Source organism: Lepus europaeus, chromosome 16, assembly GCF_033115175.1.
Source record: "Lepus europaeus isolate LE1 chromosome 16, mLepTim1.pri, whole genome shotgun sequence".
Taxonomy (NCBI): Eukaryota; Metazoa; Chordata; class Mammalia; order Lagomorpha; family Leporidae; genus Lepus; species Lepus europaeus.
The window spans coordinates 51389917-51406476 of record NC_084842.1 but is presented as its reverse complement, the minus strand read 5'-3'; the positions used below and the strand labels follow the sequence as shown (position 1 = coordinate 51406476).

At 39.0% G+C, this 16560-nt stretch overlaps 1 protein-coding gene across 4 annotated transcripts in view; it reads right to left on the bottom strand.

The window, feature by feature from the left end:
* Positions 1–16560, bottom strand: part of CORIN (corin, serine peptidase) — a 330706-nt gene that overhangs the window by 159237 nt on the left and 154909 nt on the right. For all 4 annotated transcript variants that reach the window (XM_062213544.1, XM_062213543.1, XM_062213542.1 and 1 more), the window contains exon 5: positions 14656–14837. In XM_062213544.1, coding sequence (XP_062069528.1) covers positions 14656–14837 — 182 coding nt within the window. The remainder of the gene's footprint in view (positions 1–14655; positions 14838–16560) is intronic.

The following is a 16560-nucleotide window of genomic DNA, read 5'->3' as shown; positions in this document are numbered from 1 at the left end:
AGATTTCCTCTGGAAGCAAAACGAGCCAGCAGCTGTGAAAGCACCTCAGAAAGGAGAGTGGGGTGCGTGATGTAAGGGGCCACGGTTTTCTCGGGGCCAGAGTGGATTCTGCAGGTGTGATGAGAAGACGGAGACAGGAGTCAATATTTAGTCCTCAGTCACTTCACAGGCCGAGTGGGAATGGGATGCCAGCACAAGTTCACAGTGCCAAATACCATGCCAGAGCACCTCCTCTCCTCCTCTCTGCCAAGTGGGACCCTCCCCCTTTTGAAATACTCCGTATTATTTCACATAGTTGACTCCACTCCCTTGGCATTCAGCCTGCTTCCCTTTGTGGCTTCTGTATGACAGCATGTTTACATGTAGTTACTAGTATTCTTTTGGAGTTCTGTTTTTTATACATGGATGCCACAGAGTAGGTTTAACATTCCTTAAATGTAGGAAGAATGTTACGTTTATCTTCATCATTATCATCATCACTTTGTGAAAGTACTTTGAAAAACAAAGCCCTAGACCAAGGTTTTACAAAAGTCATATTTTGAACCACATTAACTTTTTGTGTCAGAGGCTATAGTGTGCATTGTGGGATATTTCACAGCAAATTTGGTGTCTACCCACTATTATTAATAGCAATCCTTCACTGCCCAACGTTCCCAGGGAAAAGTGTACAAAATCACCCTTAGTCAAGAACCACTACACTGGATGGGTATAAATATTATGGTCACTATAATTCTTTTATGATAAAGTTTAACCTATCAATAGATGAGGAGGTAGCAGACTCATCTCCACAGAATCACTGACCTGCTGAATGAGCACTGAGGATGATTGGGAGTTTTTAAGGAGGCTACAAGGATGAGGGAGTCAGGAATGAGCTAACAGTTTAGGGACAGCCAAGTTGGCCTACAGCCAGGTGATAAGGGACTGGCTGGTGTCAGCAATTATTCGGTCAGGTTATCTGTGCAGCTTGTGTCCAAGTTCGTGATTGACCAGCAATGTTCCATTTCTTATGATATTTGTATGTCTTAAATGGGTTTCAGTCAGCCTGGGGCTACATACAAGTGGTAGCTACTTTCTGCCTCAGGCCCTGGCATTCCCCTAAGGGAAACCTCTGGAGATAACCCTGGCCATCAAGTCACATACTGGAGAAACAAATGACCTCAACAGTCTGGTGACTAGAACCACGTGGCTGGCTGTACCACTCCCTCAATTTACTGAGTTAAACTAAAGGAGGGAGGCTACAGGGCTGGAGACTTTTGTTTTTTTCTCAGAATTCCTGGAATGATATTTAGAAAAGTTTTGGTAAATGAATGAAAAAAGAGAACTGTATTTAGTTGCATTTATGAAAGAATCCTATAGTAGAAATTCTTATATAATTAAGACTAATATATAATAAATACTTTTCTAGTTGTAATGTAACATTCTTAGTATAGGAACACTTTTTTATTAACTGTGCATAAGCTAGAAATATATTCCTATTCCTATACAAAGATTGTAGCTATCAGTAACTGTATCCATTGCATATCAACTATGATCATCTGTTAATATCTTGTTTATTCATCAAGCATGAAATAGAATATTTTAAATTCCACATAAATGTTGTACCACAGACCAACCATTAGGCCCATTTTTAGAGAAATGCTTTTGCATGAAAAAATATTACAACCAAGAGTTCTGAAGACAATTACAGGATATTAGATGGGTGTATGCAGAAATTTCAGTTCTCAAATTTAAGTTTTTAACAATAAATATTTTAGCATTTCCACAATATTTTCCAAGGTTAGATTTGCAGTATCTTCTGACAGTAAAGAGCCAATATTTTAAGTGGCATTTCAGTTTCAGTGATTAAAAGAATACAGACGGTCCAACTCATGATGGTTCAACCTAACATTTGACTTTACTATCATGCAAAAATGATACACATTCAGTAGGTAGTATAGTTTGAAGTTTGATGTTTTCCCTGGCCAGTGCAATATGTAGCACACTCTTCTCTCACCATGCCAGGCAGCCACAGTGAGCCACAACTCCTGGTCTGGCATGAGACCCCGAGGACAAACAATGCATCTCTACCATGTACTGTGTTGCTAAGCTATAGTGTTCAGTAGCTTAGGTGTATTATGCAATGTATGTTTGACTAAATAAATTTTCAATCTGTGAGAAGTTTATGTGGACAGAAATTTAAGTCAAGGAGCATCTGTACTGAAAAGGTCATTTTTTTTTTAAATATTTACTTGAAAGACTGAGTTACAGAGAGACAGAGACAGGTCTTCCATTCACTGGTTCACTCCCCAAATGGCTACAATGGCTGAAGCTGAGCCGATCCAAAGCCAGGCGCTTCTTCCAGCTCTCCCACATGGGTGCAGGGGCCCAAGGACTTGGACTGTCTTGTGCTGCTTTCCCAGGTGTATTAGCAGAGAGGTGGATCAGAAGCAGAGCAGTGGGTACTCGAACTGGTGCTCAGCACTGCAGGCTGGGGGCCTTAACCCACTGCACGACAGCGCCAGCCCCAACAAGGTTATTTTGATTTCCAAGAAGTGATACTTTCTGACCAGTAGTGTTAAAGAACATGCTGATAGTGTTTTGGTTTCAAGTTTTCTCTATGAATTCTTATATCCTGTATCAGTGGAATACATTTTCCAAATACGCACTAATAAAGGCTGTAAGTGTTCATATTTAACAGGAGCAAATGTTGCTGAAGAGAAAATCCATTGATCCTTCTGAACAGCTTATTGCTATATGACATCTTTTGGAGGGGATTCTAATTGAGCAGCATATCGCTATTAAACGATATGTTAAAGAAAAACTCTTACTCTGGCCACAGTACAATAGCTTGCAGCAGGTCAGTGCCTCCATCAAGTACAAGTAGGGAAGCCAGATAAAAGGGAAGAAACAGCTGTTTGAAGTCATCTGAGGGCTGACAAGATAGTAAGTACATGAGCAGCCAGGATCCCAGAGAGAAGATTAGTGAAGAACAAAGTCTACCCTCTGTGTTTTTCCCTTTGTGGAACTCACCAGTTCTTGGCATGGAGCTAGAAAGCTGAGAATCTGGACATGAGGCCACTGTAAAGAATTAAAGAAGCCAGCAGGGCTTTTGGCAATCCCACAGGGGTGGAAGAACAAAACATTAGAGTTAGGTGTTGTCAAAGTAGTTGAGTATTAAGGAGTCAAGAGAGAGGAGACCAAAGAAGTGGGCCCTAAGTAGGTTGGCTTGCCCCTCAAGGCATCTGCACAGAGCACAAGAAGCTATGGATATTTCTAAATAGCTAGGAGACTTGTGAGTGTTCACACTTCAAAGAAATCTTGAATATAGGAAGAGATGGATCCTATTTTGATCATTAAAACATATGCATGGATCAAATTATTACATTGTACCGCATAAATATGTATAATTATTGTGGGCCAATAAAAGTAATCTAATAAAAAGGAGGCTAAAGATCTAAGCAAAAAAAAAAAAAAGCTTCTGAATAATGAAGTGGAAAGCAAAGAATTAGAACTGGAGACTGCTCAAGGAGAACAACCTAGCCAATTCCCCATTTTCTCAGTTGCCACCACTAGAAAACAGCACCTCCACAATGGAGACAAGCCAGAGGTGGAGGGAACCATTTGAAACCAGCAAAATCAACTCCACCTATGATTAGATCAAGGTAGTCTGTCATCCGCACAACCACCTCCCTTGGCCCCAGTCTTCAAGTAAGGATCTGTTGCTCCACCTGTCAGGCAAGAGCCTTTAGTTGTCAGCCCCTTCGGGTTTTGCCTCAGCTGTAGGGAGCCTCTGAGATCTGCCTCACCCAAGGGCTTCATCTTCCTGGGAAGACCATATCCAGTGACCAGTTGATGCACAGATATAAAGACCTGACTATTTTGGCTCAACATGGGATGACTCTTTTATGCCAAATATATTCAGAATTCCCCAAGTAATCAGCTAAGGCTTTGATGGGTGAGGATCACATTTCAACTGTTCTCTCCCCACTCTTGCTTTTTCTGCCCCCTTAACAGAAAGGGTAATGCCTAATAAAAAACTCCATCCCAGGGACTGTCCCTAGAAAATCCAAATCATTACAGTTGGTCTCAGGGGTGGTCCAAGAACGCAGATGATCTGATGAGTTAGTGATTGGGATAACTTACTACTGGGATAGAAATGAAGATGTCCTCATAGGCGGCAGGTAGAGATGGATATTCCCTAGCATAAGTGGGTGTGCTGACGCTATAATTTCATAAAGAGTACACCTATGGAAAGTAATGTACTAAGTAGGGTAATTCATCAGGTGTTTGAGACACACAGAGGAAAGAGTAATTCAATGGACAACATATTGGATAGCTTATTAACTAGACATCAATCCCCTAGAAAGCAATAAATAAAGGTATAGGCAATTGGAAGCCATGTGCAAAATCCATATGCAAAAGTCTTGCTTGTAGCTTAAGAACAGTCTTGTATACTGTAGCAGCAGAGCCTAGAAAGTCAATGACCTAGCTGAGGAATTAGAGTGATCCAGCTCTATCTAGTAAATACCCAAACAAGATTAATCATTGATGCCAAGATTAAATCACCAGTAGGGAGGAGATGAAGGTGGTGGAAAGCAATGTTGAAATTTGGGGATAGAGTCATCTGGAAGTCCCAAAATATTGAAATCTTGTCCAATTAAAGCTAGAACAGGGGGAGTACATAACAAAGATATAAGTAGCCAAAACATTAGAATAACAAAGATACAAGGATAACTAAGTCAATAGAAAACAAACATGCAATAGAAAAAGAAAAAACTTCTTTGAAAGGATATACCAACTCCAAGATGGCTATAGGGAAAAGACATGCTGACTTTGACCATAGGAAATTTAGAAGAAGTTAAAGCAAAGGAAGTGTATTCCCAGGGAGCATGGAGAGAAGTCTGCAGTGGAAATTCTACAGAAAAGAGAGGGGTGCCATGGAGCAGAGTGGAAAGAGCAGACACACAGCAGCCAGCAGTGACACCACATGTGACTCCTACAGCCGGGGCTGGAGACACCAGCTCCCGAGAGCAGTGAGAGCCGACTGCAGCAGCCCATACCATTTGTGACACTGTCTGAAGCAGAGCCTTGCGGGCCATACGGATTTTGAGCCCAGCCTGGAGTCCTAGCAGGGATGCTGGGTACCCACCTAATCCAGCAAAGGAAAAGCACATTTTTCTCTCTCCATCCCTCCACAAGGCTCCTGGCATCTGGTGGGGAGAAGGTGCCATCTTCACATCAGCTGGGGCCATGGCAGCTCTCCCACATGCAAGATCTAGGAGCTTTTACCAGATGAAAAATGCTCATTCCCCAGACTCAGTCTGGCTGGGAGGGTTGACAAGAGGCTGGGCATCCACTTAGGACTGTGAGCTGCTGCCATCCTCTCAACCTATCACAGGCTCTGGGGCTCAAACCTCCAAGGCAGGGCTGTTGCAGGCAGCTCGCTCTGGGAATGGCTCTGCTCTCCCCATGGACAGAACAGGCTCAGGGGCTCCGAGGGGATCCTCTGCTACTGGTGACTGTGCAAGCCTTGTGTGCTGTGGCAATTCTATAACTGCATGATAGGGCATGGGGTATCGCTTGGTCTCTGGGCAATCGGTGTCTGGCACCAGAAGCTCAGATTTCCCCGAGTACCTGGTGTAGATCACTACAGAGGATTCCATGCTCACCCTGGGGACTATGCAATTCATGTGCCAGCATGGGTGAGGGTTGTAGTCACTGTAGGCAATCCCTGGGCATTGATCACCATGGAAGACAGGAGGTGAGGGTGTGATTACCCCAACAGATGTCATCACACTCTCCCCTGCTGACAATAGAGGACCATATTCAATTTGGGTATAACCCTGGATTCTCATCCAACCTTTGAGCATTGACCAGGGATCCATGGCCGCACCCAGCATATGTCTCTGGGTATTCACTGAAGGAGAAAACATTCCACTAGGCCACAGAGGCATAGTTCAAAGATAAAACTCAGCAGTGCAGAAACCAACAAGTGTTCCCACAAATACCTAAAAATAAACACAGAAATACAAGAAACAAGAAGAGGAGGACAGCATGACTCCCCAAAGAACAAAACACTGCAACACAAGAATGTGAAGATGAGGAGACAAAGAAGGGCAGTATGTAATGATCAAGCGATCAATTCAACAGGAAGATGTGACTATAGTAAATGTATATGCACCCAATCCCGGGAGCCTGGCTGTTGACAACAAATTTTAACAGATCTAAAGGGAGACATCGACTCCAATACAGTATCATCTGAGGACTTCAACACTCCACTTTCATCAGTGGCAAGATCAACCAGCCAGAAAATCAACAAACAGAGCTAATCTAAACTATGGACCAAATGGACCAAACTTATATCTACAGAATGTTTCATCCCATAGCTGAAGAGTACATATTCTTTGCATCAGTGTATGGAACTTTCTCTATGATAGCCCAAATAATAGGTCATAGGGCAAGTTTCAAGCAATTCACAAAAACAGAAATCATACCATGTATCTTTATTTCCATTTCATTCCATTGTGTTCAGAAAAGAACCACTAGAAAATATGCAAACACATGGAAACTGAACATACTCTTGAATGAAATTTCATAGAAGAAATCAAAAGGGAAATAAAGTTCCTGGAAACAAATGAAGACAACAATACAACATATCAAAACTTATGGGATAGGCCGGCGCCGCGGCTCACTAGGCTAATCCTCCGCCTTGCGGCGCCGGCACACCGGGTTCTAGTCCCGGTCGGGGCACCGATCCTGTCCTGGTTGCCCCTCTTGCAGGCCAGCTCTCTGCTGTGGCCCGGGAGTGCAGTGGAGGATGGCCCAAGTGCTTGGGCCCTGCACCCCATGGGAGACCAGGAGAAGCACCTGGCTCCTGCCATCGGATCAGCGCGGTGCGCTGGCTGCAGCGCGCTACAGCGGCAGCCATTGGAGGGTAAGCCAACGGCAAAAGGAAGACCTTTCTCTCTGTCTCTCTCTCACTGTCCACTCTGCCTGTCAATAAAAAAAAAAAAAAAAAAAAAAAAAAAAAAAAAAAAAAAACTTATGGGATACAACAAAAGCAGTGCTAAGAGGGAAGTTTAGAGCAATTAGTGCCTACATCAAGAAATTGGAAAGGAATCAAATAAGTGAGCTATAAATGCATGTCAAGGACCTAGATAAACAAACCAAAGCTAAAATTAGTAGACGGAAAGAAATAACTAAAGAAATAAACAAAATTGAAATAATATAAAAGACCAGTGAAACTAAGAGCTGCTTTTATGGAAAAAAAAAAAAAAACATATATCATGCCCTAAATAACCAAAAAAAGGGCACAGGCTCAATTCAGAGATGAAAAAAGAGATATAACAACAGATACCACAGAAATAACAAATATCAACAGGAATTACTATAAATAACAAATAGGAAAATCTAGATGTTTAGGTTGCTGGACACAATCTACCTAAATTGAGTCAGAAAGACACAGAAAACTTAAACAGACCAATAACCATGACAGAGATGGAATCAGTAATAAAGATATTCCCAACAAGCAAAAGCCCAGGACCAGATGGCTTCATTGCTGAATTCTAGTAGAGGAATTAATTTCAATTCTTCTCAAGCTATTCAAAACAATTTAAAGTGAGGGAATCTTCCCAAACATGCTTCTCCAAGGCCAGCATCACCTTAATTCCAAAATCAGAAAAAGATAAAAACAAAGAGAACTATAGATCAATCTCTGATGAACATAGATGAAAAAATTGTCAACAAAATACTAGCTAAACATATTCAACAACATATCAGAAAGATCATTCATGTATTCCAAGCGGGATTTATCCCTAGTATTCAGGGATTGTTCAACATACACAAAGTCAATGTGATACATCACTTTAACAGATTGAAGAATATAATCCACATGGTTATCAATAGATGCAAAGGAAGCAGTAGATAAAATACATCTCTTCATGATGAAAACCTTAAGCCAATGGGTATAATAGGCACATTCCCCAACACAATCAAGGCAATTTATGACAAAAACATGGCCAGCATCATACTGAATGCAGAAAAGTTGGAAGCATTTCCACTAAGATTGTGAACCAGACAACTACATGCAATTCTACTGTTGTTATTCAATATAGACCTGGAAGTTTTAGCCAGAGCTTGCCTAAACTTTTCTTTGGCAAGAAAAGTAAATCAAAGGAATACAAACTGGAAAGGAGGAAGTCAAATGATCCCTATTTGCAGATGACACAATTCTATATTTAGGGGAACCAAAAGACTCCACACTGAGAGGCTATGGGAATTCAAAAAAGAATTTGGTCAGGTGACAGGATATAAAATTAACACAAAAAATACTGTTTGTGTACACCAACAATGTCATGGATAAGAAGGAATTTCTAAAATCAATCCTGTTCACAATAGCTATAAAAAAGTGTCTTGGAATAAATTTAACCAAGGAGGTGAAAGATGTCTATGACAAAAATTACAATACATTAAAAAAGAAATGATACAAAAAATGGAAAAACTGCCATGTTCATGGATTGGAGCAATTAATGTAATATGTCCATACTATCAAAAGCAATTTACAGATTCAGTGTGATCCCAATCACAACACCAATGATAATCTTCTCAGATCTAGAAAAAATGTTAAAATTCATATGGAAACACAAGAGATCCAAATAGCTACAGAAATCTGAAACAACAACAAAAAGCCAGAGACATCATAATACCACATTTCAAGATATACTACAGGGCAGTTATACTCAAAACAGCCTCAATCCTGACACAGACAAATAGAACAAAATAGGAAACCAAGAAATTAATTCACACACCCATAATCAACTAATCTTTCACAAAGGCAGTAAAATCAATCCCTGAAGAAAGAACAGTCTCTTCAACAAGTGACTCTGGAAACACTGGATCTTCAAACACACAATAATGAAACAAGATCCCTACGTTACACCTTATACAAAAATCAACTCAAAAGAGATCAAAATCTAAATTATAAACTGATGCCATCAAATTTCCAGAGAAAAACCTCAGAGAAACTGCAGGACATTGGCATAGACAAAAACTTCTTGAAATATGACAGAAGCACAATCAAAGCTAAAATAGACAAATGAGATTCTATCAAGCTAAGATGCTTCTGCACTGCAAAAGAAACACTTAGCAAAATGAAGAGGCAATCGACAGAATGAGAGTAAATATTGAAAACCATGCAACTGATAAATGATTAATATCCAGAATCTATAAAGAGCTGAAGAAACAACAGCAAAACAAACAACCCAGTTAAGAAATGGGCAAAAGATTTGAAAAGGCTTTTCAAAAGAAGAAATTCAAATGGCCAACAGACACATGAAGTAATGCTCAGGATCATTAGCCATCAGGGAATTACAAATCAAAACCACAATGAGGTTTCACCTCAACCCAGTTACAAAGGTTCTCATACAGAAATCAACAAGCAATAAATGCTGGTGAGGATGTATGGGTAAGAAGTTGTTGTGATATTACAAACTAATACAGCTACTGTGGAAGACAACATGGAGATTCCCGAGAAAGCTCTAAACAGCTATACCATATGACCCAGCTATTCCACTCCTGAGAATATCCAAATGAAATAAAGTCTGCATATAAAAGAATTACCTGTACTCCCATATTTAGTGCAGCACAATTCACAATAGCTAAGATATGAAATCAACTCGGATGCCCATCAACTGATGACTGGATAAATGTTGTAAATATACACTATAGAATACTTCTCAGCTATAAAGAAAAAAATGAAATCCTGTCTTTTGTGACAAAAGGGATATAACTGAATCATTATACTCAGTGAAATAAGCCAGTCCAAAAAAGACACATAACTTTTCCCTGAACTGTGGTATCTAACAGAGTACAAGAATATGTAATATATGAGCAAAGTTGACATTGAGAATCAATTATTGTTTATAGCCCTTGTCTCTACTGTTGAGGAATATTTTTTCCTCCTTACTATTTGTTGAGTTCTTTACTTAGTGAAGGCTTAATGTTATGATTATAAAATAAACTGAAAGTATATCACTGTAAAAGAAAAAAGGATATATACAATTAATAGATCTCTAGTAAGACCAAGAAGAAAGCCACATATTACCAACATTAAGATGAAAATGGAAATATCAGACATATTTAAAACATCAAAAAGAGAAAAGATCATGAATAACTATAAATATTCTTGACTATTTAAATAAGCAAATTTCTCAAAGTATACTACTTATCAAAAAGAAGTTAGAAAAAAATAAAAATTCTGGACAGTTCCTTATCCATCAAACAGATTGGATGTAAAGTTTTAAATCTTTCTACAAAGAAATATCGAGCCTGAGACAGTTTTGTGGTAAATTTCTTTAAACATTGAAACAAGGAATATACCAGTCTTAAACTCTTAACTTTTTTTTTTTTGGATTATCAAAACTTTGATACAATAGGAAGACAGTGATACAACAAAAAAGGAAAAATCACACATCAAGTTTTTTCCTCATAGACAATAATATAAATATCCCAAACAAATCACTGGCAAACAAAATCCAAAAATAAGTAAAAAAGACTAATGTATCACGAACAAGTGAAGATTACTCCAGGAAATAAGGAAATTTCAGCTTCAATAAGTCATCAGTATAGGGGAACACTTACGAAAATTGTCTCTCCCATGAGAACACTGGTAAAATTAAGCAAAAGTCAACTTTTACAGAACTCTGGAAATTAACCAAAGGCCTCCAATAACCCAAGAAGATTTATTCAAGAAAAACTGCTGAATCGTGATACTAACATTCATTTTGTGGCATCTTAAATTGCCCTATTCCTTTCACCTCTTGCTCATTATGGAGAGGCCTGAAACAGCATATTAATCCCTGCTTATCACTTTATTAAATATATATGAATTAAGCACTAAAGTTAAAAGACAGATTTGCATGCTAATATGATTCAACTATGTCTTATTTATAAGAGATATAACTATATTCAGAGACACACATCAGTTGAAATTTAAAAATGGAAACATTTAGATGTAAACATATATTATGCTGCTGTTGAGCATAGTGTCCCACAGATGTCTATAAGGTCCGGTTGGTTATCATATTTTACAGATCTTCTTTTCCTTTTTAATTACCTGCCTGTGTTGTTTTACACATTATTGAAAGTGGAACGTTATTAAGTTGTCCATTTCTCCCTTCAGTTCTGTCAGTTTTTGCTTTATGTTTTTCTGGGGTCTGTAATTTATAAAGTGACAGTTTTATCATTAAAAGACATCTTTTTCCTATGGCAACTATTTTTGCTTTAAAGTCTATTTGATCTAATATTACTGTGGCTATTCCAGTTCTTTTGCTTACTGTTTGCAAAGGGATATCTATGTGCTCAAACCTTATCAAAACTCACACCTGGAATTTTTTTCAAGAACTGACAAACTAATCCTAAAATTCATACAAGAATATAAGGAACCTAGAATTCCTAAAAACGATCTCCCAAGTCACACGTTTCAATTTCAAAATTTCCTGCAAAGAAAAATCAAGACAGTGGGTATTCAAAAAGACAGATACAATCAATGATACAAATAGAAAGTCCAGAAATAAACCCATTTATCCATGGCTAATTGATTTTTGAAAAGGGTACCAAATCCATTCAGTGGGGGAAAGAATGATCCCTTCAACAGCTGGTGTCAGGACTGGAATTACATTTGACAATGAATGAGGTTGCCAACCCTGCCCCCAACACACAAAAATTCAAAATGCATCAATAACAAATATAAGAATGAAATCCAGGAGCCAGCATTGTGGCACAGTGGGTTAAGCCACTGCCTGCAATGCCAGCAACCTATGAGCACTTGGTTGAAGTCCCAGCTGTTTCACTTCTGATCCAACTCCCTGCTGATGCACCTGGAAAAGCAGAAGATGGTCCAGGAACTTGGATGGAGTTCCAGGCTCCTGGCTCTGGCCTGGCCCAGACCAGGCCATTATGGTCCTTTGGTGAGTGAACCAATGGATCGAAGATTAATCGATTGATCAATCTAACTCTGCCTTTCAAATAAATCAATCTTTTTAAAAGTAAACCCGTAAAACTCTTTATAGAAAATATAGGAGTAAATTCTAGTGACCTTGTATTAGGTAGTATTTTTAGACATTACACTAAAGGCAGAACAAAAGACAGATAAATTGAATTTCAAAGTTTAAAATTTCTGAACATAGGGCCAGTGTAGTCATGTAGTGGTTAAAGCTGCTGACTGTGATGCCAGCATCCCACATGGGTAAGGATTTATGTCCCAGCTTCTCCACTTCTGATCTAGCTCCCTGTTAATGGCTTGTGAAAAGCAGCAAAGGATGGCCCAAACACATGGGCCCCTGCCACCCACAAGGCGCTTCTGGCTCCTGGCTTTGGCCTGGCCATTGCATCCACCCGGGGCATAAACTAGCAGATGGAAGATCTATCAATATCTTTCTCCTTTTCTCTATCTCTCTCTCTTTCAAAATAAATAAATCTTTAAAAAGAATTCTGAGTATTGGGGGCAGATGTTTGGCATTTTAGTTTCCCATATACCACATTGGAGTGCCTGTCCCAACTTTGATTCCAACTCCCTGCTAATGTGTTCTCTGGGAGACCACAAATGATGGTTCAAGAACTGGTTCTCCCACATGAGTGGTAGGGACCCAAAACTGAGTTCCAGGCTCCCAGTTTTAGCCTGTCTCAGTCCTGGCTATTGCAGGCATTTGGGGAATAAACTCATGAATGGAAGTGAGCTCTCTCTTTTTCTGCCTTTCAAGTAAAATGAAAATAAAAATTTTAAAAAATTGTGTTCAAAAGACAAATCCCAAAGAACATAAAAAAGCATTTGCAGATCATACATCTCATAAGACACTTATACCCAGCATATATAAAGAATCTTATACTTCAGCAATTAAAAGGCAAATAACCTAATTCCAAAATGGGTTAAGTATAGGAATAGATGTTTCTCAATATAAGAAATAAAAATGACCAACACTAACAAGCTCTCTAAATATTGTTCAATATAATCAGTCATCAGTACAATGCATATCAAAATCACAATGAGGGAGCTGGTGCTGTGGCATAACAGGTAAAGCTGCTCCCTGCAATGCCAACATTCCACATGGGTGCTGGTCCTAGTCCCAGCTTCTCCACTTCCAATCCAGCTCCCTGCTATGGCCTGGAAAAGTGGTAGAAGATGGCCCAAGTCCTTGGGCCCCTGCATCCAAGTGGGAGAACTGGAAGAAGCTCCTGGCCCCTGGCTACAGATCGGCCCAGCTCTGGCTGATGAGGCCATTTAGGGAGTGAACCAGTGGATGTAAGATCTCTCTCTCACCCTCTGCCTCTTTGTAACTCTACCTTTCAAGTAAATTTTAAAATACCATGGTGAGATGCTACTTCATATTGAGATGCTATTTCATACCAACTAGAATGCTACTTCCTATCAACAAAAAGAACAATAACAAGTGTTGATGAGGATGTAGAGAAATTATAACTCATACATTAATGATGGGATCTAATATTTGCCAAAAAATGTTACTGCTAGTCCTAGCAAGTCTACTCCTAAGTACATACCCAAAATAATTAGAACTGTATGTCAGTTAAAAATTCATAAAAACTGTCAAATTCATAGAAACAAAAGTAAACTAGTGGTCACCAGGGGCTGAGGTGAGAGGGAATTGCAATTTATTGCTAATGGATATAGGGTTTATTGTTAGGGAAATGAAGATGTTCTGGAATTTGATTGTCGTGATGGGTAGACAACTCAGAAGTATACTAACACCATTTACTTGCACACTTTAAACAGATTGTTATGGTATGTCAATTATATCTCAGTAACTCTGGTGTCTTTAAAAAGTAATGTGAAGAAAATCATACATCATTGTATTACACCATTTTCTGTTACTATGACCAAATCCCTGAAGCTGAGTACCTGACAAAGAAAAAGAGTTCTATTTAGCTCACAGTTTCAGCAGCCAAGGTCCAAACCACATGACACTGGCTCTTGCAAGTTCTCCTTGGATGTATCACCTCACGGGACATGCCATGACCGTGGGAGCACACGGGAGAAGCAGCACCCACATGCTGAGAAAGGAAGCCGAAGTGTGGGGAGGAGACAACCTTGCTGTTTGCATAACGAATTTTCACACATAGCTGGTAGAAGTATAAATTAGTACAGCTACTTTAGACAACATTTTGCTAAACAACTATTTAAACATGTTCTAAGAAATGTACAGGAAGAGTACTAGTCACAACTGCTAACAGTTGCAAACTGGAAACAATTCAAGTGTCCAACAGTAGAAAAATATGTTGTAGTATATTATTAACGACTATACAACAATTAGGATGAATGAACTACAAGATAAAAGTGTAATCAATCTGCTAATGTAATGCTAAGCAAATGTTCCCAGATACCAAAAGCTTACATACTGTGTGTTTCCTTTTTATGAAGTTCAGAAGTCAGCAAAACCATCCAAGGTGACAAAGTCAAGCAGAGGTTTATCTGGGGAGGGCAAGATCTGACAGAGAGCAGGCTGACGGATGTTTCCGCAGTGCTGTTAATACTCTGTTTCTGATCCGAGTGCTGGCTACCTGGGTCTGGTCACTTAGCTAGAATTTATTGGACTGTGTATGTACTTGCAAACATCTCTATATGAATGCTATACTCAAATACTGGCAAGAATGAAAGATACCTACGTTGCTTCACATTTTCCTGCTGCGGTGAGAAGCAAATCCTGCTGGCATTGCTGCTTTCAGTTTGGTTTCTAAACTGCGAGCATTTCAGAAAATCGGGCCAGGAGGAGTTCACCATCCCCAGGATGGATTCACAGCCTTCTTTTGCAGCCTCACAAAAAGATCTACAGGGCAGGAGGCCACGACTAGAAGGAAAGAAAAAGGTGAAAATTAATGTTTCTATAAAACACTTCTCAAGTGATAATGAAATTAAAGTTGGCCATCAGTGCTCTATTATCTTAATATGTATTTCATAGAGTCAACCATTTAAATTTCTATAGTCAATCCTAAAACAATGATTTCAGCCATTTGATTATCTAGGATCTAGAATGAATAAGCTAATTCCATAACACATCATTTAACTATCATTTGTAGAAATATTTATCCCAAATGACTTTTAAAAAATTTTCTAATATGTGTGACAACCAAGAAAAAGAGCCCTATTTCATATCAAAAATGGGAAAATTAACATGAAATGAAGGTCCCCAAATGGCAAAGGCAGAAGTGGGTCACAAAATAGGTTACTCTCTAGTTTTTTTTTTTTAATCTTCCTTTTGAGAAACTCAAAGTGTCTCTGAGATGGAAAAAGCTGTCCCTTAACTCTCTGTTCTCTCTGGAAATGAAACATTAGACAAACAAGTAGCAATTTGGAAGACCTTGTATGATTATTTACCTCTCTATTCGGTCTTCTGCAAAATAGGAAAGTACAGTAACTATCTGTTACTGGTAGCAGTACTGATGCCCTTGGAGTCTTCTTTGTTCACCTGACAATCTCAAACCCTCCAAAAGACTCAGCTCTGCATGAACCTTGTTCCCTTGCACGCCCATGAAATGGCTTTTTGCTCTCAGTTATAGACTGCATCTTTCACCCTGGCTGGTCATCTGGTAAAGGCATCTCAAATGATTTTGGAGAAAACGCTAGTCAAATCAAAGCCTGCAATGTACAAATGCACAGTTGACAAGGTATCACAGAATCATAGTATATTAGACCTACAAAAACACCCTAAACCTCATTTAAACCCAGCTTTTGAGAAGAGTAGACCCGGGGAAATGCTAGGATGGACTGCATGTCACACAGCTCCTAATGGCAGAAGCGAGGACAGAACTCACGCATTCAGCCTCTCAGACCATTTTCTAGCGCATCATCTCCTATATTGTCTGTTCTCAGATAAGGGCCAAATAATTGGACTTTAAAAGCCCCTTGACAAAACAAGCTCATTTATAACAATACCTCATTTGTGCTTCTACAGATTAAAGAACATAATGGGACACACAGCCATTGAGATAAAATTGAACTGAAATGGTCTGTAAAAGAATCTTTGGGGGAGAGATTTTATTATACATAAAAATGTGGAAAAGGGAACTCAACTACATTCACATAAAAAATATTTCTGACCGTCCGCTCAGAAAGCCACATTAAAACTTAGAATTCTGCCAGTCACATAATTTTCTACATACATTAACGTGTAACTAAACTTTATAGTGAAAGTGCAGAGAGAGAGATTTTGCATTTGAAAGAATTAGTTTTCGTGCAAAAAAGTGGATTGGTCCAGGTAAATATCTTGATATAAAGAAACCACCTGACTGCCATTCAGCAAACACATTAGGTATTTACAGGACTAAAAATGTATCACTCAAATGACATTTTTTGAGCATTTATTATCCTAAGTCTTATGCCAGAGTAGTTAAAAATTGTAATGTTCTTAAATAAAACCAAAGTACAGTTAAGGAATATGGAGAAGGTAGAATTACTAAGTAACTGCTTACACTTTAGTATGCATTGTCCTAAGTTCTTCCCAGGCACTGAATCATTTATTTCTTCAAAATAGCTCTGTGACATAGGAACTCATACCATCCCTGCTGTGGTTT